This window comes from Arvicola amphibius, chromosome 2, assembly GCF_903992535.2.
Source record: "Arvicola amphibius chromosome 2, mArvAmp1.2, whole genome shotgun sequence".
Classification (NCBI taxonomy): domain Eukaryota; kingdom Metazoa; phylum Chordata; class Mammalia; order Rodentia; family Cricetidae; genus Arvicola; species Arvicola amphibius.
This window is the reverse complement of record NC_052048.2, coordinates 22,488,456-22,515,229: the sequence shown is the minus strand read 5'-3', so window position 1 is coordinate 22,515,229 and position 26,774 is coordinate 22,488,456. Positions and strand designations below refer to the sequence as shown.

Sequence of the window (26,774 nt, the reverse complement as noted above, 5' to 3'; positions counted from 1 at the left end):
GATGTTTTTTTGGGTTTTTTTTTTTTGGTTTTTTGAGACAGGGTTTCTCTGTAGCTTTGAAGCCTGTCCTGGGACTAGCTCTTGTAGACCAGGCTGGCCTCGAACTCACAGAGATCCACCTACCTCTGCCTCCCGAGTGCTGGGATTAAAGGTGTGCGCCACCACCGCCCGGCCTTGAAGTGGTTTCCAAAGTGTGCATCCCACTAAAGTTCATACAAAAGCTTAGTCCCAGTGCAGCATGTGATTTCCAAAGTGTGCATCCCACTAAAGTTCATACAAAAGCTTAGTCCCAGTGCAGCAGAACCCCGGGACTTGGTGACTAGATTTGAAGAGCTCTGTCATCATGAGTGATCACTATTGTCACAAAAGACGATGAGGGAAAAAGGGTGTGGCTCAGTGGCTCTGGGAACTGCATTTAAAAAAAAAGGCTGAACTCCATGTTCCCCGCTGCCTCTTTCTACCATTAGATGACACAATGTTTGCTTCACAACCTGAGAATAACAGCCCAACAAATTTAGATCAGTTTCAAGTGTATATGTGTTCATTTATACCAAATACGTCTACATAACCATGCATTCCCCGAGGTCATAACAATATTTTGACTTTGAAGATAGGGCCTTGGTCTAAGAATTCCAGCCCTCCAACATTCCAAAGAATAGTTGTATGTGTCAATATTATACATAACTATTTGAAGAAAACTAGGCTCAGTTCTGAATGGCTGAGAGTTCTCATCTGAGTAATCAAGAAGGAAACGTGAAGCAGACTGAACCCTCAGATATTTAATAGAGCGACCTCATTTATTATGTAATGGGTTCTAAGGAACACAGGTGGCCTGGACGAACTAATAGTCGACTGTCTTGGCAGGCTTTGTCTCCTCGATCTCGGAAGTCAGCCAGCGGTAAGTGCGATGCCGCCGCAGCACCTCAATGGCCTTGAGTTCCAGCGGGGTGGCCTGAATACCAAGATCTTCCAGGCCAGGCAGGTCAGGTGTTAACACATCTGAGATATGTATCTGTGAAGAAAGGACCACAGAGAATGTTGAAAACATCACCCTTCCAGCTGACCTGAGGCTCGTCACTGAGGAGATACCTTTAGAGAACACATAGTAACCCTTGATTCTGGAACTCACTGAAGCAGAACAAATAGTGAAGAACTAAGACCAGGTAGGTCTCCCACACCACTCAGGAACATAGGACAGTGACCCTGGACCAGGGGATCCATGGGCACGTGTACACAGACCTGAACCTAGTATAGTGAGGCAGGAGCTGTCCCTCCATCCAGAGATTCAGATAAGAGCTAAAATAGAATGAACCCACCCCTATTTTCTTATGCTGGGTCTCTGGGTCCTGGCTCTCTACTTAAGTTTTAACTTTTTATTCTGGTTTGGTTTCAGGATTTTTTGACAAGGTCTTGTTGTGGAATATTTGTATAGTAAGTGAGGATGTACTGCCTGTGATTGGTGTAATAAAAAGCTGAATGGCAGGAGAGTAGAGGTGGGACTTCTAGACACAGAGAGAACTCTGGGAAGAAGGAAAGCCGAGTCACCAGGCAGAAGCGGGGGAAGCAGGATGGGCAGTACGGAGATGGGGTAATGAGCTTCTCAGAAGAATGTAGATTAAAAACATGAGTTAATTTAAGTTATAAGAACTAGTCAGGAACAAGCCTAAGCTAAGGTCAAGCTTTTATAATTAATAATAAGCCTCTGTCTCATTATCTGTGGGCTGGTGGTCCCAATAAGAAAGTACTACTATATTTGGCGCCTCATGTGGGGTACCAGATATTGTGGTTTATTTTATTGCTTCAAAAAATAATGCTTGGGAATTAAATATGAAGCAATGGAGAAATGATCAACTGACCCTCTTCACCTTCCCAGACCAAAAAAACACATGCATCTCTTTAAGCCCCTCCCTATTCCATCCGTGTGTCCCTCTATCTTCCTGAGTCCACCAGAAAACTCCATGGTACCCTCCAGCCAGTTGAATGTGGATTCTGCCCTCCAAACCCAGGTCCCACTCCATTGATAGTCTCAGAACAAATAACACAAATAAATATCCTGCAACAGTGTCTCACACTGTAACCCCTAGGAACCTTTTATATAACCCAAGCTAACCTCTAATTTGTAATGCTTGCCTCAGCCTCCCAAATGTTGGGACTGTAGATTAATACCATGCCTGGCCCCATTAGACTTTTTATTTTAACTCCAATTATACTCATTCTGGGTTAAGGAGCACTCACTACAAAAAGTCAGAAGCCAAACTCATCTTGTTTAGGGAAGAATGACCATCAAAAAGCACCAAAGCAGAGCCTTCTGTACACAGAACCGCACCAGGTCCCGTCCTGTGACCCCCAATGAACAACACAGAAAGGACCACAGTGTGTTTACTGAGTTCTCTAGGGCTGTCTGCAAACCAAACCAGAGAGCCCTTGCCCCCTATACTCATACTTTCTCAGTCACCCGGTAAGAGCAAGTGTCAGACAACGGGCTCACAAGCACAGGAAGGCACCATGGAAAGGTGTCTGCTTTCTAGTCAGCCTGTCAGAGGGAGACTAACAGCTACTGGTCTCTGTTTCCTGGGACTATTCTCAACTCTATGCTGTGCTTTAGCTCTTAGGGAACAATTTGGTTGTGTCCTGTCTACAGGAAGAAAATGCACAGTACTCAGGCTGAGACGCTGCCATCTTTCTATTTTATTTGGTATCTTCCCAGCAAGATTTGGGCACACAGGGAGCAAATTATCAATGAAGCAGACAAGCATGGTAGACATGAGAAAGAGCCAGGGCTTTGGAGCACAGCATACTGCAGGCAGACAAGAGGGGCAGCAAGAGGCTCTCAAAGAGGAAAAAGGACTGTTGCCTGGGTTACAGTAGGTAGAGGAGAGACAGTTATGCACTCTGCCCTCAGTATATGGCAAACCTCCAGTATTAGAAACATGCTTCTAATGAAACACTAGACGAACAGGCAGGTGTTAGGGGTGGCCCAACCTGGCATCTGCTGAGGGTTGCTGAGGCTCTAGCCCTTTACCATCTAACACAGAAGCCACTGGTTAAATGTGACTCAAATTTCAGTTTTAATGAACTAAAAAAAATAGAGTTGAAATCTGGCATCTGCAGCCATGGTAGACATGTATCAAGTCCTCTATATCACACACTGCTGCTGGCAATGTGACGGTACAGATAGGCCACTTTGAGCACTGCAGGAAGTCCCGTGGGTCTAGAAGAGGAATCAAACTGCACGGGATTCCGAGATGTTTTACATGAACAGCATAGAAAGGGCCGCCACTGAGATGAAAGCCCGAGGACAGAACACAAATTTGCAGCAGCAGCGCATGGTGGAGGCACATATCTGTAATCCAGGCACTTGGGAGGCTGAGAAAAGTTGACCAGCATGAGTTCAAAGTCAGCTTGATCTGCACCGTGAGCACCAGGCCAGCAAAGGGTACGTAGCAAGACCCGTCTCAAAACAACAAAAACACCTGATAACAGTAAAAAACAAACAAACAACAACAACAACAAAAACCACAAAACAAAACAGACAAACAAAAAACAGGCTGCAGTTCTAGTTCCGACCTGTTACTATGTCTGCACAGTGTAACAGGGGACTCCAGGACAGGAGAAAAACTATAGCACGGCCTTTATCAGCAGCAGCTAGCAACTGGGAGGAGCATAATTTACAAACAGAAATGAGAGCGGGTGAGGCTGTGACCCCATCAGAACAGACAGTGGTCAGGATGGAGGGAGGCAGGAACGGAGCTTTCAGCACAGCCCACTGAGAGGAGAGCCAGCAAACGTAGCCTGTGCCGGGGAGCTGCAAAGACACCATCTCAAATAGAAGAAATGGGGTCCTTTAGCAAACTCTGCTCGCAGTGGGAGTGAGATGAAGTCGGCAAACTGACTGAGGTGGCAGCGTGGTGCTGTGGGTAGCCTTGGAAAGGGCAGTTTTAGGGCAGAGAGGGATAAAATTTAACTCAAAGGAATTAAAGAAAGAATGAGGCAAGAGTATGCTGGGAACAGGTACAGACAGCTCTTCAGAGTTTAGGTATGAAGGGAAAGTCAGGTAACATGGTGGCACACCTGTAATCTCAGCACTTAGAGGTAGAAACAGACGGACCAAGAATCCAAGGTCACCTGCACCTATTAGTGAGTTTTGAAAAGCCAAAGGGCTGTAAGGGAAGACAGCGAACAGCAAAGTGACTGGAGGGCTCCAGGACCGAGTCTGCCTTCAGGGAGGGATGCCACTGCATGTTTGAATGCTGACAGGAAAGATCTTACACTATCAGAGAGAAGACGGTGGAGCCGGTGAGAATGAATGCAGGTTGGCCCAAAGCAGAAGAGCTAGCCTTGGCCAGCAGAAATATCCCACCGGAGCCCTACAATCAAGCAAGTCAGCCAAACTGAACTGACTTCTCCAGCTCTGCAGTGCTGTCTGGTGAGAGGTTTGCTATGCCCAGACTTACCCGCTCCACTTTGTCCCTCGTTGTCCAGGGCTCAAATGGGCTCATTTCAAAGAATCTGGCAACCCACCTGGAAAGGAGACACGCGTGGCATGGGTGAAAAGTGTCTCTGCACTGGGCTTCAGCCTGTCAGAACCAGGAAAGAGGGGCTGCTGCACACAAGAACTCACCGAGTTTTTGTCTTTGTTGTTTTCTGAGAAAATAACAACTTATTGGCTCTACTAGTATGAAGATATATCTAATTCAGCCTTCCTCCCTCCCTTCCTTTCTTGGATTTTTAAAACAGGGTCTCATGTACCCCGGGCAAGCCTCAAAGTCACTATGCGGTTAATAATGACCTCGAACTCCTAATCCTTCTGCCTCTACCTCCCAAGTGCTGGGATTAAAGGCATGTGCCATCACATCTGTCTAAATCTACAGCTTGTGTGTGTGTATGTGTGTGTGTGTGCGCACGCGCGCGTGTGTGGAGGGGGGGAGTGCTAGGAACCAAACTTAGGGCCTCCCATGTGCTAAGCAAGTACTCTACTACTGAGAGCAATGAGCCCCACCCTCTAGCTCCAGCTTTCTAAAGGCTTGAAAGAATGTTCCCACTGCAAAATAAATCCATGAATAAAGAAGCCCTAAGACTGCTCAGAATTTCTCAAGCAGTATATTAAATTCCAATTATAGCCACTCTTCCTAAGAGCAGCTCCCATGCCTGGGTCCACACTAACAGATCTCGTATGGACAATGCAAGGTACTCCGTGGGCCATGCCACCTGTACCTGCCAACCCTGACTTCACTCTCACCTTCATGGGCAACATGAAATACCTCCCTCCTCCTGGTTTAGTCCTCCATTGTACCCAAGTTGGTCCCAAATGACTCCATGTTCCTTTGTGGAGATCTCAGGTTCTTTACATCGCTGCCTTCACCAGCATGCCAGTCCACAAATATTAATGGAGGCCCTTCTGTGCACCAGGCACGGTGCTGAGGCAGACAAGCATAAGGAATAGTTCAGTAACCTCAGACTCTAACCAGATTTGGGTTATGCACACCTGCCTCTTCTTGTAATGCACATGGCAGCCTAGTTCCTTCACCTGCATGTCCTATGCATGCATGCACCTCTCCAAACATCGGACATAGCACAACTTTAAACCCCTACCTGCATCTAGCTACCCAAATGCCCCTCTCTGAATGAATTAAGTTTCTTCTCCCTAATGACCATCAAACTGGGGACAGTTTCTTTCCAAATACATTTCCAGTGCACTTGGATGCAAAGACTGGAAACTCTAATCCAGCCAGAATGGGTTTTGGTGCATACTCAGTAAAGCAAAATTGTGTCCTCAAGTAACCTGTTAAGGAGAACCAATTTACCATCTTATATCTATGCAAAACTGGGCTTGCATGTGACTAAAATTAGTTGTATTTTGGAAACAGACATACAGAAAAATGATTATATGACCTAATCTGCTAATCAAAACATGAACGAGCTACTGTCCTTAGCAACTAAACTTCTCCTCTCGAACCTCACAAAAGGGATCCCCAAATAATAACTGGTGTCCCCAGTGCCTTTCCTGATAGGCCAGCTATCAGTACCAACAGCACGCCCTTTTTAACCTGTACCGCCACTTTGTTTTGAATAGTTTTATTGCTGCTTTTGCAAAATGAGCCCTTATCGTCCACCCTTTGCCTGATTCCTCGAGAACTGCTCTAGATACTGGAGACGGAGTGAACAAGGGCAGCACTCTCCTCCTCAGACACTCGTGTTTGCTAGCCTTTCCTACCTCAGGTCAGACCCATCACCACAAACAAACACGCAATCCTTTTTAAAAGGCCAGATACAGTGGCCTGCACCTGTGATTCAGTGGTACACATGCCAGAGACAGAAGCAGGAGGACTGTTCCAAATTCAAAGCCAGCCTAGTCTACACAGCAAGTTCTAAGCAAGCATGGTATATGGAGCCAGAAAAAAAACACAAAATGACTTTTCCTCTCAACCTCTCCTGATGCCTTAGAAATCCTCCACTTGGCAGTTTCTCATCTTCTGCTAGTGTTTAGTGAGGGCAGTCTCCTGGCTTCTGGGGTCTTCTCCTCTGCCGCCCCCCCTGCCCCATGTCCATGCTCTGTCCCTGTCTACTATGAGTGTGAAAGAAGTCAAAGAAAAGCCTCCAAAGGAGAATGTCCTTAATAAATGATCACCATCACAGTGTGCTGCCTTTTGTATTATTTAAATTTTTTGTCTTGTCTTGTTTTTTGTTTGTTTGTTTGTTTATTTTTGGTGCTAGGAATTGAAAGCAGGGCCTTTCAATTACTCAGCACACTGCACAACCACTGAGCTACACCCTACAGCCTACAGACCACTGTACAACCACTGGGCTACACCCTACAGCCTACAGACCATTGTACAACCACTGGGCTACACCCTACAGCCTACAGACCACTGTACAACCACTGGGCTATACCCTACAGCTTATAGACCACTGTACAATCACTGGGCTACACCCTACAGCTTATAGGCCACTGTACAATCACTGGGCTACACCCTACAGCTTATAGACCACTGTACAATCACTGGGCTACATTGTACAGCCTACAGACCACTGTAAAACCACTGAGCTACACCCTACAGCCTATAGACCATACTACCCAAATATTCACCGCAGTATCTTAGGTGCCTAGAAGACTGAGAAACGGAAGGCAGTCAGTAAGTATTTGTTGACTAAATGAATAAATGGATGCCATGTTGATTTATAGATCTGTCTCTGGCACATGAGACATGAAAATCATTCTGCCAAGACTACTAAGATGCTCTGATGGTCCAGGATGGAGAACATAGCCAGCACAAGAGCGGACGTGTTGCTAAGCTGGGAATGAGTTCAGGACTTTGCACTGGCCAGGCAAGTGTTTTGTCACTGAGCTACCAACCCCAGTAGGTTGAAAATTGTAGTCCTCAAAGGGAAGTGAAGAAAGAAAAAGAAAGGGAGGGAGGGAGGGAAGGAGGGGCCATGTCTGGGTCAGGATCCTCCTCCCCAGCTACACCAAGGCCTGCCTTAAGCTAGGAACCTTGCCCCCTGGTGGGCAGCTGGAAAGAAACAAAAGAACTGACTGTTCCCTCACACCAGCTCTGAAGCAAGACACTTCTCCAAATCAAAACCCAGGGTTTTTACTGCTGTGTATTTGTTCAAGGCACTGGGGACCAAACCCAGGCTTCACACTGCCACAATGCTCTGCCTCTGAGACAGATCCCCAGCCCAACCCTAGGGTTTTAAACTGGAGACTCTGAAGAACTACCCATACCCATAGAACACTGCTAAGGTCATCCTTGCTTGTTAAGGTCACCTACAGTTCCTTTCTTGGCCAGTATTACAAGAGATTAACAACAACTAGAGATGTGTAGACTGGCCTTCTGTAAGAAGTACTTCCTGGTACCCTGGGAAGGGATCAGGAATAGCACTTCTAGCCAGCCCTCTCACGGGTCAACACGGACAGACAGCATAGTACTTACCTGTAAGCAAATCGTGGCAAGGGGTAGGGAAGGAAGGCCCTGTGGGCCATGCCATAGATGTACTGCACCAGGTGAAAGAGCAGGTACCGATTCGGTCTGAAAACCAAAACACAACTTCACATAATTTGCCCCCTACGATTTTTTACAAACAATGAACACTTTCCTTGTGAAAAAGGAAACACACTGTAACAAACAGAGACAAGCACAGAAGAATCACCTGTTAACCTTCCTGTCAAAGACAGCCTATTTCACATACATTTCACATTCTTGTACATACGTTTATGATGCCCCCTAGTCATTTATCGTTTTGTTCCCTTTAAGATGGGTCTCACTGTGTAGCCCTGGCTGGCCTCAAACTCACAGCAATCTTTTCACCTCAGCCTGAGTCACCAAGCCTGGCTTACCTGGCATTTCTTTAATATACAAGATTAATTTTATTTCATATGTTTATGGTCATTTATACACCTTTCTTGCCTCTGATAGTTTCTCTCCCTTACAATGACCAAAACCAATTCCATCTTCTGAATTGTCAACCTTTTTACATTGGCAGCCTCTGTGTATCTGGGACCAGGCTTTAATAATTAACCTTCACTTACATTTCAACTTCTACCCACCCACTTTCCTAACGCCATTTGCCTCAGAAAGATCATAACTGAGAGCAAAATAAAGATCATTCGCTATAAACCTTATTATTACATTTTACAAAAACAAACATAAAAATTCACCATGCAAAAAGAAATGCTGGTAGCTGGGTGGTGGTGGTGCATTCCTTTAATCCCAGCACTCGGGAGACAGAGGCAGGCGGATGATCTCTATGAGTTCGAGGCCAACCTGGTCTACAAGAACTAGTTCCAGGACAGGCTCCAAAGCTACAGAGAAACCCTGTCTTGAAAAACAAAAAGGAAAAAAAGAAAAGAAATGCTGGTATCAGCTAGAGGAAGTCTCACATGGAACCCTCCAACAGCCCTTAAATCCCAGAAGGATTGTCAAGGCTCTCTGGTTTGTACATTGCAGGCAACACCAGACCATGGCTAAGCTACCTGTGTGCAAGGTGCCTCCTCAAGAGGCTCCACAACAACACACTCCAGCACGTGTCCATCACGGACAAAGCAAAGACCCCTGGCTCACACAGAAAAGGGCCAGTAGAGCTCACATCCTTCCCAGCCTGCATTTCACAGTTTGCCATTAAGGATCATTGGCAACAGATATCCTCAGCAAAGTCTGGGTCTGAGACCCTCTCCACTAGGCTTGTCAGCCAAATCCCTACACTGGTTAAGGTAAATACTGCCTCCTCTAGGGGAAAACAAACAAACAAAAACCAAAAAGCATCAGCAGAAGAGCAAACCCCTGAACCGGGCTCACCTCCTATCTCTGCTCAGTGATTCAAATGACACTCTCAGCGCTGCTTGCCAATAAGTTCTCTACAGAACTGATCTCTGGCCTCAACTTGCTTTTCTGAGCAAGCCATCCTGTCTACTGGCTGACATTCTCACGTTCAGTGAAAAGACCCCGGTCTCTTAGAGCTGTCTGCATCTGGCCATATCCTCAGCCTGTCCCTAAGGCGGAGAAATGACTGTCTCTGAGGGTGGCTAAGCCCTCCACTTACGCTCTGCACCAACTCATCTCCAATCCTTTTACCACTCTAACCCTGCAATCATCATGGTAGCTCCTCGCTGGACCATTCTGAACAACTACAATCTAACCCTGGAGGGCCCTCCCCTGACTGCACATCCATCTGCCAGACCCCTCCCCCATGAGTATCTGTGTGTGGTCACAATGTGAGTCACAGTGAGCACGTCAGGGTCAGGACAAATTGCAGGAAGCAGTTCTTTCCTTCCATGTTGTTCTGAGCCAAGCTCAGTTCAGGCTTGGTGTCAAGTGCCCTTACCCTGTAAACTGTCTGACCAGCCTTACCACCATCTCCTTCCTAATCACGTTCTTGTTGCTTCTCCTTAGAGCTGTTTCTCTACTGCCTCCACCTCCTATCCTTCCAATGAGATCCCCACAGTACAACACTGGTCTTGTCTCAATGCTCCAATCAGGTTATAGTCCAGAGGGTGGTCACAAATCACCATGCTGCCATGCCCCCTCTGGAGCATCCGATATAATTGCCATTCCTTCTCCACCAGGTTCTCTCCTTCACTGGATTTTCCTTCTGGGAATTTATTATATGTGGCTTTGCTTATTACTTATGGTGTCATAACCAGTTTACCAGCTCCATAAAAGCAGAAACTTTGTCATTCTTTATTTTAGAATATTTTATATACTATAAATTTCACCCATTTTAAGTTATAATTCAGTTTTTTAATTGAGACAGGGTCTTACCATGTAGCTCAGGCTGCCCTAACTTTTGAGTCTCCTACCTCTGTCTCCAGAGTGCTAGGATCGTAGGCGTACCACTGTGGCCACTTATGTGGCTAGCTGTACAATTTTGTATTTCCACCAGCAGCAATTTGCAAGATTTCCTATTTTTTTTTTTATGGTTTCCCTAGTAACCACAAAAGAAATCAAACATCTTAGTGTGTGCTTGTTCAACATTTGTATTACCTTCTTTATTGAAGTTTCTGTTGCTAATATGGAGCATGTATATCTGTACACAATGTGCATGCCTGGTGCCCATGGAGGCCAGATAAGGGCACTGTGAGCCACCATATGAAGGTGGGGCTGGGGATAAAGCCTATGCTCTCTGGAAAAAAGTGCCCTTAACCACTGAACCATCGTCTCTCCAGTCCCAGGCTTTCCATTTTTAAATAGTATTATTAGAAATACAAAAGTTTCAAATCCTGATGAGTCAAACTTAACTTTTTCCCTTTTATAGATTATGCTTCGGATGCTATAGCTAAAAACATCTTGCTTAACTCAAGATCTAGAATATGTTCCACTCGAAATATTTATAATTTAAAGCTTACATTTCTTTTCTTCACAGATTATAAAATAAAAGTCCAAATCCCTATCTCTAGTCTTTTCCTATGAAGAGACTGCCCTCTCTCCACTCAAGAGCCACAGGACTTTTGTCCCCAGTCAGACGACTGGCCAGAAACATGACCTGGAGCTGGGCATTGCGGGGGAGACTCAATCTCAGGAAGAGGACAGGAGGATTTTTTGAGTATGATACTGGCCTTGATTACACAGTGAGTCCTAGAGCAGCCTAGGCTACCTAGGCGGCAAGACCCTGTCACAAACAAGCAAACAAAGGCTGTTTCTAGACTGCTGGTTCTGGTGAACTCATCTGCTTACTAATTCAGCACAAACTGCCTTGATAATTATAGTTTTAAAGTAAGTTTTGCGCTTGGAAAAATCACGAGTTTAGCCTGTTGCCGATTTATATTATCTTTATATTACTGTTTAAATTTCGACTTTGTCACTTTCTGCAGAAGCCTGCTGGATTTTTGACAAGATTCCACATGTAGAGCAATTTAAGGACAACTGCCATTTTAACAACACTGACACTTCCAACTCAAGAATTTGGAAGGTCCTATCGTTTATTCTTTCCTTTCCTTTCACAGTGTTTTTTAGGTACATGTCTTACCAAATTTACCTAAGTACTGTATTTCTTAAGCTACTGTGAACATGATTTCCCATGGTACACACACACACACGTGTGCCAGATCACCTTGTTTCCTGAGGCAGTCTTCCACTAAACCCGGAGCTCACTGACTGAGCTGGGCTGGCTGGCTAATGAGCCCTAGGGATCCTCTTGACTTCATCTCCCTGGAGTTGGGGTCACAGGCCTCTGCTTGGCTTTTTTTTTTTTTTTTTTAAAAACTTTTACATTGTGTGCCTAAAGATCAGACTCATGCTGCTTGCACGGCGAGCACTTAACTGACTGAACCATTTCCCTGCCTGTGAGTAAGATTTACTAAGTTGTATTTACCGACTGCTTACTTGCTAATATATAAAAATAAATTTTTATATTTAATATTTAAATTTTTAATTTTATATTTAATTTTTAATTTTATATTTAATACTTAAATTTTTATATTGATCGATTTCGTGTTTTTACTGGGTTTGTCTCATATACGTGTGTATTTGAGTGTGAGAGTGTCCCTGTGTGTTTTATAGTCCTTAACTAAAGATGACAGAATAAAGCAATACAATTAATACTACCAGATACCTGAAAGAGCTGCGGAGATGGCTCAGCTGGCAAAGTGCTTGCTGCACAAGTTTGAGGACTGAATTTGGATCCCAGCACCACATAAAAAAGAAGCTGGGCACAAAGGAGCATGCCTGTGACCCTTGTACTGGGGAGGTGGAGACAGGCAGGTCCTTTGTAGCTCAATCATTGAGCTCAGGAATTAAGAAAAAAGGTACATCTTTAGTGCAGACATTTTCCCCTATGACTTTCTGTTTTGTTTTGTTTTTGAGGCAGGGTCGCCTTAAACTCACTCGGTAATTTATGCTAGCCTTAAACTTGTGGCGATCCTCCTGTCTCAGCCCCGCCTCCCCCCCAACCCTCAAGTTCTAGGATTACAGGTGAGAGTCACTACGCCTGGATTCCTTGAATACTTTATCAAAAATATTGAATCTGCAAACAGGAACCCATGGACACCAAGTGCTGACTGCTTCTGTAGTAGTCCTAGGCAGTGGTTCTCAGACGGCCAATAGGACTGTGCACATTCAGGCCAAGTTCTAGGTTCCCCAGCTGCTGTGTGTGGGCACCAGGTGTTTCGATCCTGTGAGTGACCGGCTCAGGAAGTGTGGGCACCAGATGTTCCAATCCTGTGAGTGACCAGCTCAGGAAGTACTGTTTTATAAACTACCATCATCTTTTCATAAAGGCCAAACTCTAGGCACTTACCCGACAAAGGCAAAGGTTTTTCCTCTGGCATCTGGATCTTTAACCACATTAATAATCCCTTTGGAAACATCTGAAACCTATACAAATCATAAGACAGATTTAAGCAATTGTTGAGCTAAGATATCAGACCTGGAGAGCCAGGTCCATGATCTTGGTTACCTGGGAAAATGAGGCCGGAAGTATCAAGTTCAAGACCTGGCTGGGCTACGCACTGGGTTCAAGGCTAGCTTGGACAACTCGGAACAACATGTCTCAATTCTTTTCAAGTGGGGAGGTGGCAGTACTGGGTGTGAATGCAGCCCAACAGTAGAGTATTTGCCTGACATTCACACTGTCCGGGGTCCAATCCCAGGATCACAAACATACATATATAAATGTTTAGGGAGAGATGGAAAGACAGGAGGACAAAGGGAGAAGGGAACACAGGGGCTGCAGTCACAGGGACAGGACTGAACAATGACACCAGCTCATCCCAGACACCTTAAGGAACCATCTACCTACTCCAGTGTTCAAATAATCGCGTTCAAGGCTCTTCTGAGTACTGTCCTAGTCAGAAGTCTTATCTAAGTCAGCCTAAGGTCTTCCTGAGGTGGCCAGGCCACGATCTCACCCACGTGATCTCTTAGCACGGTTCCCCACTCTGTCCTAAGTCATAACCTAGAGGTTGAACCACACGGAGCTGCTGATGCTCTGCCATTCTGACTTTCAAAATAGAAAGTATATACAAGTTTAGACCCAGAGACCTGGAATCCACAACCAGAAGTCGTTTACGGTTCTAGGAAACTGCTGACAACTACATGGAAAATTTTTGTCATGGAGGGGATGGGGTATGCGGCCTCTGGCATCTACTGACTAAAGGACAGGGGACTGCTCAACACCCCACAATGAAAAACTGAAGGATGGTCTGGCTCCAAATACCAGCAGTGTCAGTTGGGAAGCTGCTAGTTTTCCTGCCAACAGGACACAAGGGTGGGCCATCTGGAAAGAAGGAATCTTAATCGAGAAAATGCCTCCCTAGGACTGAGTAGTCGGTGGGCAAATCTACAACGCATTTTCTTGAAGATTGATGTGGGAGGGCCCAGCCCACTCTGAGTGGTGCCAACCTTGGCAGATGGTCCTAAGGCAAGCTACACAGAACAAGCCAGTAAGCAGCTCCGCTCCATGAAATCTGCATCAGTCCCTGACTACAGACTCCTAACCCGTCTGAGTCCCTACCCTGACTTCCCTAAGTGAAGAACTTATAAGATGTGTAAGGTGAAATAAACCCTTTCTTTCCCAGCTTACTTTTGGTCATGATGTTTGTCACAGCAATAGAAACCCTAAGTCAGAAACCCTGGTCCAACCCAGCCCAACCCAGTATGGAACCCAACCTTTTCCTTCACCTCTGGGTGTGCTGTTCTCTGCATGTGAAACAGAGCTCCATGCCATCAGCTGACTCTGAACCAGTCCACAGCTGGATTTCAAGGCCTTCTCATCCAGTGACATAAAATCTCACCTTCTCCCAGCACTCCTCACATTGAATACTAACTGTTCTATTTACCTGAGAAAGAAACTCTGTGTCTGACTGGTTATCCTTTCTATACTCCCAGAAACAGGGTGCCAGCCCATCATACAAATCATAGGACATGTCTAAGCAATTGCTGAGCTAACATATCAGACCTGGAGAACCAGGCCCATAACCTTGGCTACCTAGGAAGAAGTCGGAAGTATCAAGTTCAAGGCCTGGCTGGGCTACACACTGGGTTCAAGGCTAGCCTGGGACACTCAACACCAACTGTCTTAATTAGGCTTTCTCAGGTGAATGGACAACTTGACAGTGAGAAGACATGCACCTCTTAGGTAAACTAAGGAAACCAATTGCAGCAAGTTGACCAAGTTAAAAAGTAAAGTCAGTAGATAAGAATGAAACCAGCAAATTGAGCTAAACCTGAATCGAGCTAACACCCATTGCTAAGCTTTCATGCAGGGTACTTACATAGACGGGTTGTTTCACTGTCTTAAAACCCAAAGAAATAAGAGGCACGCCGCCAAACCAACGAATATCTGGAAGAAGAAACAAGAAACTATCCTGAGAATACATAATGAAAATAACATAACAAATACATCAGACGCTAAGGAGTCTAGACTGAATAAACAAACAAACAATTAAGTAGAAAGGGGGCTGGGCTGCGATGGCAAATAAATAAATAAATAAATAAATAAATAAATAAATAAATAAATAAATAAGCGAGTGGGTGAATAAAGAGGGGCTGGGTTGTGAAGGTTCATAAATAAATAAATAAGTAAATAAGCAAAAGCAGACAAACAAATACGTAAAAAGAAGGCTGGGTGGTGGTGGTGCACACCTTTAATTCCAGCACTCAGGAAGCAGAGGCAGCACCTCTAAGTTCCAGGTCAGCCTGGGCTACAGGGGGAGAGTCCTGAGCAATAGCATTGTCTCCCTGGTTCCTGAGTGTGAACATAATGCAACAGGGCCTCACCATCCCACCACCACGCCTTCCCCACCAGGGTGGACTGCAGTCCCTCAAGGTGTCAGGCAAAATGAGCCCTTCCTCCCTATGGTGCTTCCTGCCGGGTCACAGCCACAGCAATGAGAATGTGGCCAGCACAGCTTCTTCCTGTCCACATGGCTGCCATGCCCTCAAAGCTTCTAGTCAAGCCTACAGCCAGCTTGAACACTACCTCATCCTCCTCATACTGTAGCATTTAACCTCTCCACACACAGATCTGCCTAGTCTGTTCAGGCTGTTACAACAATATACCACAGACTAGAAGGCTTAAAACCCAAACTGTACTTTCTCCCAGCTCTGGAAACCGGAAAATCCAAAACCAAGGTGTCAGCAGGTTCCTGGTGAGGCTCTCCTTCTGGCTTGTAGGTGGCCATCTTCTTACTGTGTCTTCACGTGGCCTTTCTCTCACCAGTCACCAACCCCATCAATTAGTACCTAACCCTTATGACATCATATAGCCTAATGACCTCCAAATCCCTTTGTCCACATCAAGTCACATCAGGCATTAAAGCCTCAACATAAAGAACTCGCACATGATAAGGTTTATATTTTATATAGTGTATCATGATTTAAAAACAAAGTAGAAATCAATGCAGAATTCCAGCTGGCACGATCAAGAGGGAGAAATAGAAAAGCTACATAAACAAACAGGACAGCCACACAAAGGAAAATTATTCAGCTACACAAACAAACAAGTCCACAAGAGTCAGGGACAAATCCTAAATACATATAAAGGAAAGAAGGCAATTTGAAAAGCTTCATGGTGTACGACTATGATATCATAGTATTTTTTAAAAGATGCAATAACCAACCACGCCAGTAAAAAGATAGCGGTTGGCAGGTGTCCAGGATGGGGATAAGGGAGAATCTGTAGAACTCAAAAGATTTGCTCGTATCTTGCCAAGGTCACAGAGTTACTGAGTTTAAAGTTTCTGACTCTGAAGTCCATGCTCTGGGCCAAGCATGGAGGGAAGTAAATCTGTACCTCCTTAAATCCACAGCACAACATTTAACCAGACTCTCATTACCCAGAAGCAGAAAGGACCACGCTGATGAGGAAAATGAAACTCCAAAGAGAAAAGGTAACTGAAGAGGAACCAGGACTCGGTCTGGGAGCTCAGAGAGCACTGTCGGCTAGAAGCGCTGTCGGCTGGTGCTCAGCTCAGCTGTGCTAAGCCACCAGGACTCCTCTCTTCTGGGAAGAAGGATGCATACTTGCAAAGTGATTGAGGAACCTGTCCTCCCTTCCAAAGATGTCAGATGGCCGTATGATTGTGGCTTCAGGAAACGCACTTCTCACTTCTTTCTCTCCCACTGCCTAGACAGCCAAAAACAAAAGATGTTCTGAGTTCTTTGGCAGGTGTGCAGAGCTCTACCTCTCCCCACTACCAAAGACTATTACATTTCCGAGGGCCTATTTTCATTAGGTAACCATATTTTGGAAGATAATCATATTATTCCAAAAACTCATTTAACAGAATGTTATAAAAACACATGAGAAACAAAACAAATACCCCACACTCAGAAATTCTGTAGACATTCTTCCTATTCTTATGCTAGGGAACCCTACAATGAAGGGAAATTGGATGCTTTTCCAGCCTTCAGTTTCTTTCTCTTGTTTACAGACTCTCTGCTTTGTGTCAAGAAGATTGCAGCCTGCCAGAGAAACAAAATCCAACCCCACCACAAACTCTTCCCTCCCACCTCTCTCCCTTTCTGCACCACACCAAGCTCCAGGCCCCATTTCACTCACTCAGACTCTGAATTCTGCTTCAACAAGTTCAACATCTGATCTGTAACCACTTTTGACAAGATCACAGACGCCCGCAGATCTGACAGCGCAGTCCTCCTGACTGCTGGGCGACACTCACGATACCTCTTCCCTCCTGGAACGCAGCCTTCTGTGGCACTGCTCTCTTCTGGCTTCCTGTCTACCACACAGGCCCACCAGGCCTGATACCAAGTATCCCTCCCCACCATACTGTCAGCGTTTGCACGCCTGGCCCCATTCAGAGCTCTCTTTTCAGCCTGCGCATACCTCACTCTTCTTCCCATGACAGATTCTGCTGACTCTCAACTTTCATCTCCAGCACAGATCTCTCTTCTGAGCTCCAGGGTCAGAAGCCCTGAACAACTGGGACATTGCTGAAATGCAAGTCCAAAACCTGGCCCCTTGGCATTCTCTCAAGGAAAACAGTGCCTCTTAATCTGCGCTGAGTTTGACTGGTGAGAGAGTAGAACGGATACTAATTACACTAGCAAAGTGTCACGCTCTTCTGAGGCTGCTGAGAAGCTGGCTCTGGAAGCAGAGCTGACCCCTGCCCCTACCGCAGACACAGCATGTTGATGCCAAGTACTTTTCAAACGCCCCCTTTTGTGTCTGGCTGAACCCTTGGTTCTGTAAGGGAGATGGGAAAATAGCAGCGGCTATTGTGTCCTTCAGAAAAGCTAGAGGGTAAGCAACTTCCAACAGAGATTACTGCTATTTCTCTCAAGGTAAAACAATGCCTGCAGTAGGAGAGAAGCCAGAGGTCATCCGGAGAATGCCCTGCTCTGCTGGAATCTCCATCAGGAAGTCCCACGTGACCCAGCATGGCTTCCCCAGTCATTTCTGTTGGAGACTACGAGAGCTCAACCTGACCATGCCATCTGCTGCTGTTTATCCTTTTATTTGGAAGCCTCCTTTGAAGGGATGTTCTGCTCCACCTGGGTCTAGAGCACAGACAGAAATTCCAGCTGACCTTCGCAAGAAGGCTTCCCCAAGTGGTTTCTGCTGGACGTCTGTCTGGTGGCCCTAGTTTGGTGATGTTGCTTTGTCTGCTCTCTCTTTGGGCTACTCCAGTTATCCCAGCAGGATTTTGTGACCATCTGATTTGATGACATTCTGACATCTTCCTGTTACTACTTCCTGCTTTCTGCGGATAGCCATTGATTCTTGTATTTCCGCTTGCTATATACTTTAAAAAAACCTCTCTCATTCAAAACAAAAAGCACAGCTTTCGCAGATCATTTTACAGATTACACAAAATGGAGAGTTGAAAGCCAAATTCCATCCCAAAAGATTCTGCTTTAGTTGGTCAGGGGTACAGACTGAGCACTGGAGTTTTGAAAAAATTTCCCTGCAGCTAGCAGGGATCATTTCCCCTGGTGAACTAGAATCTTAATGAGGGCTTGGGTCACATCTGTTTGACAAGTAACAACATGCAATTTACAGCATATGACTGGTGCTTAAAAAACAATTTTCTCAATAAATATAAGCACTGGAACACAAACCTGGAGTCATTATTAAGAACTCTGTTGTTCTTGTCAGGATGACATGAGACAAGCCCACTGTGGCAGAAGACAAATGCTTATGGGTAGACCCAGACACTAATAAGGCAGGACAAAGAAGACACTTAGATTCCAGATGGACTCTGAGCCACGGTGGCCAAGCCCAGACTCCAGGGGAGTTTGCAGGAGGAAGATGAACTACGCAAAGAGCATTTTCCCTGGCACTACCTACTCCTCTCAGTCTCAGCCTTCGCACTACCCGGGGGCGACTGACAGAAACTGGACTCCAGAAGGTTCAAGAGGACAGAGGCTCCTGTAATAACAGGAGCAGACCCAGGCCTGTCTCCTTTGGCCAGAATCATACCCTACATTTCCTGCTGTTTGCTGTGTCTCCCACAACCTCAAGCATGTGGAGGCAGTAATACGATCTATCCATATATGAGACCCTTCGACAGACCATTCAACCAAAAGGTCACAACACATGTACAGCAGCTGGAGCTGTGGTCCAGGGACAGAGCATTTGCCCAGCAAGGCCAAGGCCGTGGGTTCAGTACTCAACATCAAAACCAAACAAATGAAACCCACAACACAGGCGCACCTGGTTCTAGAAGGACAATGAAAGACCCTCTGACATCTCAACACATGGTGGAGAAACACTTCTCTTTTTCATCAGGTTCCAAAGCATTTCCCATGCCCGTGCAGCACCCGCTGAGCTCCCAGCACTAACCTTGCTCCTCAGGTACCTAGAAGAACTCTTCATGTTGGCATTTAGGTGTGAAACATGAATGAATCTCTCAACCCCAGCTTCCTTGGACACCTGAGCTATTGTTTGAGGAATCTTTGCAAAAACATCTTCAAAATCAAAGTTTCTGGAAGAAAAGGGGGAGGCAGTTAAGAATTCAAGAAAATTCAGGATTTCAAAGTTTTCTAAGCTACTTTGATTTTCGTGACAGTATTTGAATTTGTAACAATTGCCAGGCAGTGGTGGTGCATGCCTTTAATCTCAGCACTTGGGAGGTAGAAATAGGAGGATCTTGAGAGTTTGAGACCAGTCTGGTCTACAAGAGCTAGTTCCAGGACAGGCTCCAAAGCTACAGAGAAACCCTGTCTCAATAAACCAAAAGAAAAGAAAAACAAGTAGCAAACTTTTAAACAGTAATGCCTTAACCCTTAACTCTAAGTCAAAAGTAATTTCTCCCAAGGTTTCCAGCCCTTCTTATTGTCAATAAACTTACCTAAAGACTTATTCAAAGTTATAATCCAGCATAAGAAGTACTTTATGTTCTCAAGGAGTCTTGAGGCCAAGTCAAGGCACATCAAGAAAACCTGACTATCCTGGCTAGGGGGAAGCAGGAAAGTGCTTGGGTCTGGAAAGGGACTCACTTCTCATTCGTGAAACTTGGTTTCCCTAAAGAGAAAAAAATTCAGCCATGGCAGGGCCAGACCTCTAATGCTGGCTACTTGGAAAGCTGAGGTAGGGGTTCACAAGTTCAATGCTAGCCTGGGCTACAGAGTGAGCTCAAGACCAACCTGGGCAACTAGGCAACTTAGTGGGATCTCATCTCAAAATGAAAAAGAAAACGGGGACTAGGGCTATAGCTCAGTGGTAGAACACATGCCTGGCATAAGGAAGGCTGAGTCCAGTTCTTAGTATTGGGAAAGAAGAAGGGAGTGAGGGAGGGAGGGAGGGAGGGAGGGAGGGAGGGAGGAAGGGAGGGAGGGAGGGAGCGATGGATGGAATGAAGGAAAGAGGGAGGGAGGGAGGGAGGGAGGGAGGGAGGGAGGGAGGGAGGGAGGGAGGGAGGGAGCTGTGCCACAATGCAATACCTAACATTAGCTGAATGATTATCCTGTACAAACCACTATGCTAGTCCCTACCAGAGACATAAAGCTGAAAGGACCTGGAAGTCATCAAAGAATTTAAACTATTTAATGAAACAAGCATATCTAAGTCAGACATTTAATGAACGCTAAAGGAAAAACGTGTGAACAAAGGGCCAGGAAAGAATCAGAGTAAAACATTATTTGGGCCAGTGCGGCAGCACATGCCTATAATTCTAGCACACTCAAGGTGGAAGAGGAAAACTACAAGTCTACGGCTAGCCTGCGATACACAAGACCCTGTCTCAAAAGACAAAATAATACTAATAACAATAAACCATTATTGATAATCCTCACAAAAATGAAACAACATTCGAATCAGTACTTACACCATTTTCAATTAATGACACAAAGAGGCAATCTAAAACACTGGAGAACAATGGAACAAGCAAATCCTACATCCTAATTCTGCCCCAGATTGAAGTCAATCCTGGTCACTGCCAAATTCCCATCACCAACCACAATGACATGATGCATCATCCCACTAACATCCACAGGACATATACCAATGAACCTCGTCACCATTACTGATGAGCTGGCTAAAACTGACACTATACTCCCCAGCACACAGAAGTCCCTGGTAAATTTCACTGAATCCTAAGACTTACGCAAAGAAGACAGGAGGGACCAAGACTTACCTGGTTTCCCAGTCCCGCCCAATGAGATTGATGACCACATTGCTGTGCTGCACTGCTCTCCGGATGGAATCTTTGTCTCTTGCGTCCCATTCCTGCAATAGCAGGAACCAATCAGATTAAAACACATGGGGAACACCTCAACACATACAACAACTTACAGAATGGTCATCTGCCATTATACAAACATGGTTCCGTTTCACAGAGACTCCACTGATTTTAACAAATGAAGCTGATGTCTCAAACTCCCTGCTCACCCTCCTCCACTCTTCCTAGACAAGGCAGTAAAAGTACATGTCATTCATGACATCAAACACTGGAAAGAGGAAGTTCATATTTAATGGTGTATATTTAGTGGAGCATACTAAATATATACCATTTAGTGTATATGGGTCATTTGGCCCAAACTGACATGCAGCTCATTGTGTAGCCAATGATGGAGGCATAGTAATTTCTGTTGCCCAAGAGAGTAAAGATGTTGGAGGGAGACCACTTGTTGGCTCCCAGTTGCTCAGTCCTGAAATAATCACACAGAAACCATATTAATTAAATCACTACCTGGCCCATTAGCTCTAGCTTCTTACTGGCTGACTCTTACATATGAATTTAACCCATTTCTATTAATCTGTGCATCGCCACGTGGCCATGGCTTACTAGCTAAAGTTCCATCTGGCTCCAGCAGGGCTACATGGCTTCTCTCTGACTCCTCCTCCTTTCTTTTTAACAGAAAGGGGGAAGTGATGTGGGATTCCCCTTTGTATGCCGTGAATATGATTGATTAAATAAAGAAAACTGGCTTGGCTTGATAGGGTAAAACAGAGCTAGGCAACGAAAACTAACAGAATGCTGGGAGAAAGAAGGACAGAGTTCTGAGCAGTTCTGAGCAGCCATGACAAACAAGAGGCCTCCTTACTACAACTTAAAGGAGCAAGTATGATTTGGGATGTAAGCAAACCAGGCACCCGCCACTGGAAATGGCCAAAAGGAGCAGCACCAAACTAGGAACTCAGGACAATTTCCTTAGTTCTCTCCAATTCTTTCCTTAATTATTTACCTATTTACTTTCACTGTAGTGCTGGAAATCCAACCTAGGGCTTCATGTAGGTAGGACAAGCATTCTACCAACTGAGCTACATCTCCAGCCCCTAATGCTCTTTATAATAGCAGATCTATTTCAAAGACATGAAAAGAAGAATTAAAGAAATGCAGTGTCTAAAACTTCAAGTTTTTGTTGTTAACATTGCTTTACAATAGGGTCTACATAGCCCAGGCTAACCTTGAATGCCTCCTCCCGTCTACTGCTTAGACTGCAAGTGTGTGCCACCCTGCCTGGCTCTTGTTTGTTTGTTAAGGCGGTGTCTCACTATTCCTGAATGGCCTAGTGCTCACTATGCAGTCCAGGCTGACCTCAAACTCACAATAATCCTCCTGTCTCAGACTACTATGTGCTGGGATTGCAGGAATGAGTCCTCACCTCTGGCACAATTATTTTAATATAGAAATTCTGTTCTTTTTTCCCCCTGAGATTACAATTCATAGTCACCATTGATGAGTTTATGAATTGAGCTGAAAATCTACGTGATTTATAAGCAGCTCACCATTCACTGGACAGACAAAGAGCTCACGCAACCTAAATCACTCCCTTGATTTAGGAAGTGCTAAATCACTCTTAGCTCTCTGGCAACCCCTGGTCTGAAGAGCCCAAAGACCAAAGGAAAACACGATGGGATGCTGAGAAAGGGCTGCTTCAGAGCTAAGTTCACACCAACTGAAACAAGCTCTTAAGCTTCTTCCCTGTGATTCTGTTTGTAAAACCACCTTAGAGTCATACCATGAGGCATATATAAAATCTAAATTTACTACTTTCAGAATCTTCTACTAGTCCCAAATAAAAGAGTAAACACAAAATCAAGAGAAATTCTTGTTAATATTTATTTCTCCCAACAGATCTCAAATCTGTTCAATATGTAATAATAATTAACAAAATATTAGCATATACTGAATATAATTTTTTCATAGTCTTTGAAACTTATTTTTATCTTATAGTACATCTCAATTTAGACTAGCCACAATTCATGTGCTCAACAGCCTCACATGGCTAATGTCTACCACACAGAAGCAAACAAGAGCCAAAAGACCATGTCAAGCATACAACCTAGTTGATGAAGATATACCAGAGTACAGCCATATCCATTCACGCACATGCTGTCTGTGACTGCTTTGGACCATAAGAGTGAGCTCAGCAGCTCTGACAGGGATTCTATGATCTGCAAATTGCAAATAATCATTATCTAGTGTTATACAAAATCAGTTTGCCCATGGTCAGATTATGGCTTGCATGCTAAAACAAGATCTGCAGGATCCTAGCAGAACTGAGGATGCTCTTAGTCTGGGGTTAAACTACTGCTTTACTACACTGCCTCTTACCCCTAACAATGACCTCAAAAATTACATTAACAACTCCAGTGCCCAGTATAAAGGCTTACCAAAAAGATAATCTGGCCCAGGTCACCCAGGGGGCGAAGGTGCATGGTGTCATATATGTCACACCGATAGGGTATGATTACTTGTGACCCCATTCGTCCTAAAAGATGAAGGGAAACAGGATCAACATCAACATGATATAGATATGATACACAATAGTGACTGAGAAAATATCAAATCTAATGTGATAGATTAACTTAATGCTTAGTAAAAAGTGTATTCTGCCATACCAAAGCCGCCATAACTTTAACTTAGAGTACTGTATTCCCACAGCGTTCTATAGAGGAAGCATGGATGTTCTCTCAGTGCCAAGGTAGATAAAATTTATATACTTCTAAGACAGAGTAACTTGTAATGTCATTAAAACAAAAACACCTGGCTCATAGTCTCAAGCGGGGCAATCTTAGTTCAGGGCAATGGAGGGCACTGAACTAAAAGAACCTGACTCACCAAGGCTGTTGACAACATATCGACCCAGGAATCCTGTGGCTCCAAACACAGTGGCCACAACTCCACTGACAGATGAGCGGCCACCTTTCCCATGAGGTATGAGAGCATGATGAAGCTGGCGATGGGATGGGCCACGAAACACAGATGTAGCTGCTGCAGCGATGGCAGGACCTTTGGGAAAACAGCAGAGTCAGCAAACATGGCCCATGTTATCATAAAAGCAACCTAAGTAACAGTTTCTTTCTCTAGAAATTTATAACTATTTTGGGAATGGTACCTTAGGGATTTAAGTACCAACAACAGTAAACATAAATTATTGTAACATAAAATCTATAGGAAATATACAAAACTAGAAAGCAAATACCATGTCGTATTGGGTATATAACCTTAAGTCATATGAAAGTGTTTTGAGAAAGGTTTTAAAGAAGAATAGCAAAGACTAGAATCCCAGGAGAAGCACATAACATACACAACCACGGAGAAGCAGGAAGAGTAAGACTGGAGTGGAGAAACAGCAGAAGGCCGTCTGCACATGACTGAAACCTGATGGCAAGAGAGAAGCAAAGCTGAGGATGTGGTTGGAGGCAGAAGACTGCTGGTGTCTCAAGGGGAAAAGAAAGAAAGGCTGGAGAGCTAGCTCAGTAGGTAAGGTGTTTGCTATGAAGGCACAGAGTTTGAATCCCTGACCCTCAATATCTCTCTCTCTCTCTCTCTCTCTCTCTCTCTCTCTCTCTCTCTCTCTCTCTCTCTCTCTCTCTCTCTCTCTGTGTGTGTGTGTGTGTGTGTGTGTGTATGTGTGGAGAGAGAGAGAGAGAGAGAGAGAGAGAGAGAGAGAGGGAAGGAGGGAGGGAGGGAGAGGGAGGGAGAGAGAGAGAGAGAGAGAGAGAGAGAGAGAGAGAGAGAGAGAGAGAGAGAAGAAAAACCTGCCAAGCACGGTGACACTCATTTGTGACCCCAGTGACAGGTGACACAGAGGCTGTCTCATAAGGTGAATCCCTAGAGCTCAGTCAAGTCAACTTAGCCAAATCAATGACTTCAGGTTCGGTGAAGGATTCTGTCTCAGACAGGTAGACAGACAGACAAGGTTGAGAATGATTAAGGAAGACCCCAGACATGCACACACATTCACAAGTACCCATATATACGTATGTCCACATATATACACTCCTATCCAAAATAAATACATATACAGAAAACAAAAAGACAGAAGCAGGTATCCACAAAAGGCGCCACCTCACCCTAAGGCATTGGGCTGGAGTTATCCACCCTTCAAAACTTAAGATTTTTGAGATAGGGTAACCCAAGTTACCCTGGAATTCTCTACATAGAGTCCAAACTGTCTTTGAACCCACAATGATCCTCCTGCCTCAGCCTCTCAAGCACTGAGATTACAGATGTGAACTACCATACCTTGCTGTTTTATACCCCTACACCAAGCATTCCTTTGATGTTCATTTACTGTAATTAAGACTGGGGAACAGGGACGTCTGACTCCCCAGCTGACAGCTGTTGGACTTCCTCTTGCTGTTCTGATTACCTTCAGCAAAAAGATTATCAAACAGCCGCCTGCCCTTACGGCAACATCAGTGGTCCTGCATAGTCCATGATGCCTTGAGAAAACTACACGGCTGAAGCCGATTGCCTTGACCCAAGAGCCGGCCTCAGTCAGGCTACTTGAAAAGCCTGTGCCAGATTTCTATGCTATCACAGCCTAATTCTAGGAACCTGCAACCATTTCCACCTAGACCAGAGCATGAGCACAGGGGGCCTGAAGTGAATGATACTAAAAAGGATAGGCTGGGATTGGCGAGTCTCCTGAAAGACACTCTTCTGTGGTTTTCCCCAGTAGTGTAGCAAAAAGGGTTTAATAAAAGGCTTCTTCTGGGTAGCTATTCCTGTCTACTTGCAGAAGTGTGGGCTAAGGTGGTAACATGAAGGTAGAAGCAGTAGAAATAGCAAAGAAGTGGCGATGGAAGAGGCAGTGGCAAAGGGACGTCTGACTCCCTACTTAGCAGCTGTTGGACTTTCTCTTGCTGGCCCCAAAGCTCTTCCCAATGATTCTGACATGAAGCGATTTGACAGCCAATGATATTCGATAATGAGTAAAGTGCACTATGGAAAAACATAACTGAAGTGGACACGCTTTGCGGGGCGGGGGAGTGAAGATGGGGAGGAGCAACGACTGAATGCTTTGCTTCTTTTTCTGAAAGAAAAAAATGCATGCTTTCGAACTGAGGACTGAGAACAAATCCAACCACAATAGAAGAGTAAGCAAACGATGCCGCCACGTCCTAAGCTGTCTTCCACTCTTCTGCGCTCCTCTTTCCACCCAGCTCTCAGTTCTTTCTCCACAAGCATTTCTCTCTGCGGCAGACCCTGGCGCCAGAACCTAGCACAGTCTCCCTCCGTAGAGGCGCGGATCATGGTTTCCATTGATTACTACCGTGAAGCCAATCGATGTCCTACTGTGCGGCCCCCTTTTCCTCCCTGAATTTCCCTTGACCTCAACCTTCCCGACAATCTCCATACTAACTCGAGCGTTTGGGTTCTCCTCGTCCCTCCCTGCTACTCCAGCTCCCCATCCCCTTCTCGAGCGCACAATTTCACATATGAACCTAGGGTATGAGGAAGAAAAGTTAGGTTCCCCTCGTGGAATCGGACCCTATGCGGCTGTGCCCGGTGACACTTACGTGACATTGGCAGCGCTCGGACAACCCGGGAGCGGACGGCGGTCGCCATCTTCTCCCACAATGCCCCACGGCTCGAGCTTCCGCCAACTACGGCAACGACGCGGGGCCAAATGGTATTCGCG

The 26,774-nt window shown here is 45.2% G+C and overlaps 1 protein-coding gene across 1 annotated transcript; it reads right to left on the bottom strand.

Annotated features, from left to right (window-relative positions):
* Positions 1 to 778: 778 nt before the first annotated feature.
* On the bottom strand, positions 779 to 26,772 carry Ndufa9 (NADH:ubiquinone oxidoreductase subunit A9). The gene is made up of 11 exons (XM_038319528.2): positions 26,653 to 26,772; positions 23,963 to 24,133; positions 23,515 to 23,612; positions 21,032 to 21,123; positions 19,240 to 19,381; positions 16,458 to 16,560; positions 14,708 to 14,775; positions 12,733 to 12,809; positions 7,935 to 8,030; positions 4,455 to 4,521; positions 779 to 1,012 (listed from the first exon to the last, which is right to left on the bottom strand). The coding sequence occupies exons 1-11, from the start codon at positions 26,699 to 26,701 to the stop codon at positions 842 to 844; spliced, it is 1,134 nt and encodes a 377-aa protein (XP_038175456.1). The 5' UTR covers positions 26,702 to 26,772; the 3' UTR covers positions 779 to 841.
* Positions 26,773 to 26,774: the final 2 nt, after the last annotated feature.

What these genes read in the sequence shown, in the direction of transcription:
- Ndufa9 (XM_038319528.2), bottom strand. Translation starts at nt 26,701, where the DNA reads ATGGCGACCGCCGTCCGCTCCCGGGTTGTCCGAGCGCTGCCAATGTCA. An exon ending in TGGGCCAGATTATCTTTTTG is followed by an intron (nt 21,124 to 23,514) that starts GTAAGCCTTTAT and finishes CTGCTATTGCAG; the next exon opens with GAATGGGACGCAAGAGACAA. An exon ending in TTGCCACGATTTGCTTACAG is followed by an intron (nt 4,522 to 7,934) that starts GTAAGTACTATG and finishes TCTCCTTTCCAG; the next exon opens with GTGGGTTGCCAGATTCTTTG.